Genomic DNA, 3,251 nt, shown 5'->3' with positions numbered 1-3,251 from the left:
AAAATAAACCCCTACTTATATAGATCCCCCCCACAACACAATGTTTCTGCAGTCAAAGAGTTGCTGACCCAAATCTGGTTTCTCCACGGTAACCTCAGCTTTACCGCAAAGCTTTTTTATTTTTCTGGTCACAAGATCATTCCTGACGGCAGAAAGTCTGGAGGTCATATGAGCAGCAAAGTGAGGAACAAGGCGCCACTAATTCCTTACTAGAGCCCCCTGGGAAAAAAACAAACCACCCCCGGGGAAAAAAGTCCCTGCCGCGAGGGGCTTCACGGCTTCGGTGGGTGCTGAAGTTTGAGGGGCTGCACCCTGGGGCTGGACTTTGCAAGGCGCCGGGTTTGTCTTTTCCAGCCAGGGCTTCTTCTTTTTTTTGTAAAGGGGCCGGGAGAGACAAACGCGGCAGGGGAGAAGAGCTCGACTTGGAATTTTGAGCTTTAAAAAGCAAAGAGGGGTGTGTGTGTGTGTGTGGGGGGGGGTTTGATAGCTAGGCCCGCCCGTTTGCAATCAGAGCTTCCTCATTCCTTTCCTGCCCTGGGCTCTTTGGTGTCAGGCGAAGCCAGGGGAAGCCGGCTTCGCCATGCAACCAGCTTGTAAGCGCTCAATGCAACATTTCCCCCGGCTGCCACCAGAGAGGCAGAAGGGGGGGGACAGCGGCGCGGCTCGTTTGCATAGAAAGGGGCGGAGCCGGAGCGGAGCGCCCGGCGTATAAAAGGCCGGAGGGGGGCGAGGCGCCGGCAGCCCGTTGCACGGAGGAGTCGGGGTTTGAGCGCCGGGATTGCACCGCGGGAGAGACGTGCAAGCAGCCAGCCGGGGGTGGAGGGGAGGATCCGCCTTCCCGAGACACCAGCCCAGCGCTGCCAGGCGTCCGCCAGCCCAGCCCGGTGACCATGAAAGCCATCAGCCCGGTGCGGTCCGTCAGGAGCTGCTACGAAGCCGTGTGCTGCCTGTCGGACCAGAGCCTGGCCATCGCCCGGGGCAGCCCCAGCAAGAGCCCGGCGCTGGAGGAGCCTATGAGCCTGCTCTACGACATGAACGATTGCTACTCCAAGCTGCGCGAGCTGGTGCCGGGCATCCCCCAGGGCACCAAGCTGAGCCAGGTGGAGATCCTGCAGCACGTCATCGACTACATCCTCGACCTGCAGATCGTGCTGGAGGAGCAGGCGAAGGGCCAGGGCCAGGACCCGTCCGCCGAGACCTCCCTCCTCTCCCTCAAGGTAAGGACGGGGCCCCGGCTGGTGACTCTTCATGGTAACATTGGCGCTACATCGGGGGCACCTTTCCCCCAGCCGGCTAGTGCCCTGTGCAGGCAGGAATCAGCCTGCGAGGCTGCTGCCCTTTTTCCCCAGGGAAGAAAAATCCCCCCCCACACACATACACACCAGGTCCCCCCCTTGCTTACTTCCCTTCTCCTCTCTGCAGGCCTCTGAACTCGCCTCTGAACTGTGCTCGAAAGATGAGAGACGCTTGTGCCATTAATGTCTCTTCTCCCCCCGCCAGGTAAGACTTGGACCACGCGCTTCCTTGTCAGTTTCCATCCCCAGCCCACTTCTCCGTCCCCGGGAATTCGCGTGAGTGGCTTGACGCTAACCAGGGAGGGATGATTTTAAATCGCCCCCCTTCGTGCAAGCCACGCTGCTTGGCGCTGGGCATCTCTCGCGTCTCTTCCCTTGCGGTTGATTGAGGTTGTGTTTTTTTTTTTTAAGCAGCAACTGTAGTGGAATGAGATCTGTAGCCATTGTCCCCAGTCCAGCCTCTTCCCAGCTCCTGCAAATGGGGTCATTCTTGTTACAATGTCCTTCTTTTTACAGCGAACTCTGCAGCTGCTTCAACGGCCCTGTTGAAATGGGTAGAATCAAGAGGCTTTTTTTTTTTTTTTTGAAGGGGGGGATGTTTTCAGGCAGGAAGGCACAGCCAAGCATGTGTCCCTCCCTTCTAATCTGTGTAATTTTAGATCCATCTGTAGAGAGTTAGGAACAGAAGGGCTTGTCTCTTTTTTCCTTTTGGTGCCAATTAGCAAACCTCCAGCCTGAGTGTTGGTTCCTGATTCCTTATCAGCTGGAGGTAAATAGAAGTTTCCTCTCTCTGGCGCCAGGATGTCTAGTGCAGACCTGCCTGTGATCTGCTCTGAATAACTGACATGTCTTTCTCTCACATCCCCCGCCCCCTCCCCTCTACCCCTATTCAGACTGCAGGTGTGGGATCACAACACTTGGCTCTCTCCAAGGGAGGTGAAGAGAGACCTTGACTTGGAAAGGATCAGACTTCAACCCCATGAATCCAATAATGGAGGGACCTCAGCCTTTATCTTCCAGATATTGTGTCTCTGGAGCATGTGGCACAAGGCATTGGATGCTTGGCTGGTTTTTTAGTACTGTTTCTGCTTCTTGCCTGAAAATAAATCTCAACAGGCCAGGAAAGACTTTTGATTCTGCTCCCTCCATCCCCCATTCAGAAATGGATCTGAACTCTTGAATATTTGAATTTAACCGCCTCATTGCACAAGGGCAAGAAAAGCTGGGAAGTCCTGACTCCTTGAGCATCATCTGCACTGTAAGATCAGTGTTTTGTGTTCGCAAAATCCCAAGTGTGCTAGACTGGCTTCCCAGTCTTTAGATAGATATCTTTTAAAACATGGCTGGCTATAAATGAGACCACAACATGCTTTAAAAAGACTTGCAGAGATGCAGTTGTATGTATATTTTGGATTATAGTGTGATTTTAAAAAAAAAAAAAAATCCTTACGGGGACTGGGTAGGGGGTAATACCAACAAGAATTTCAAAAATGAGTTGTTCTGGGGCTGTGGCCCCATGTTTATTGTTGAACTCTATAATAGAGTATAATGTTTGTACCTTTTTTGCAGGAAGGTGAATTTCTGCGATCATGCATTGTACTTGCTTTATAAACTTTTTATAAAAGTTAAAAGTTTTTACATAATAAAATTAAGTTTGTTTTTTGACTAGTCCTTCTCTTCCCCTAAAATTCTGAAAGTCACATCAGTCTTCCTTCCTTGGAATGTGAAACCGCTTTGGGGAGCGAAATAACTTTATAAAAAGCAATTGCAATAAGATTGATCCATCCGTATTGAGTTCTGCCCACTTCACATTGTCCATGAGAGGAATGACACAAAATGAGCTATATTTGAATCAAGTTGAATTTGCAGTTTAGTAATTTTCTGCTAATAGTACTATTATGGGTTAAAATGTCAAATCATGTATCCTAGTAAGGATCAACCTTGTGACTTAGTAAA

General features: G+C 50.8%; 1 protein-coding gene across 1 annotated transcript; it reads left to right on the top strand.

Annotated features, from left to right (window-relative positions):
• Nucleotides 1-572: 572 nt before the first annotated feature.
• On the top strand, nt 573-2,960 carry ID3 (inhibitor of DNA binding 3). The gene is made up of 3 exons (XM_048826012.2): nt 573-1,217; nt 1,423-1,500; nt 2,189-2,960. The coding sequence occupies exons 1-2, from the start codon at nt 891-893 to the stop codon at nt 1,477-1,479; spliced, it is 384 nt and encodes a 127-aa protein (XP_048681969.1). The 5' UTR covers nt 573-890; the 3' UTR covers nt 1,480-1,500; nt 2,189-2,960.
• Nucleotides 2,961-3,251: the final 291 nt, after the last annotated feature.

The sequence above is a fragment of the Caretta caretta genome, chromosome 19, assembly GCF_965140235.1.
Source record: "Caretta caretta isolate rCarCar2 chromosome 19, rCarCar1.hap1, whole genome shotgun sequence".
NCBI classification, from domain to species: domain Eukaryota; kingdom Metazoa; phylum Chordata; order Testudines; family Cheloniidae; genus Caretta; species Caretta caretta.
The sequence above is the reverse complement of the archived record's forward strand: the minus strand, read 5'-3'. Positions and strand labels throughout refer to the sequence as shown.

Coding starts and splice junctions, on each gene's coding strand:
- ID3 (XM_048826012.2), top strand. CDS start 891: ATGAAAGCCATCAGCCCGGTGCGGTCCGTCAGGAGCTGCTACGAAGCC. Junction 1,218..1,422: donor CCTCCCTCCTCTCCCTCAAG/GTAAGGACGGGG, acceptor TCCTCTCTGCAG/GCCTCTGAACTCGCCTCTGA.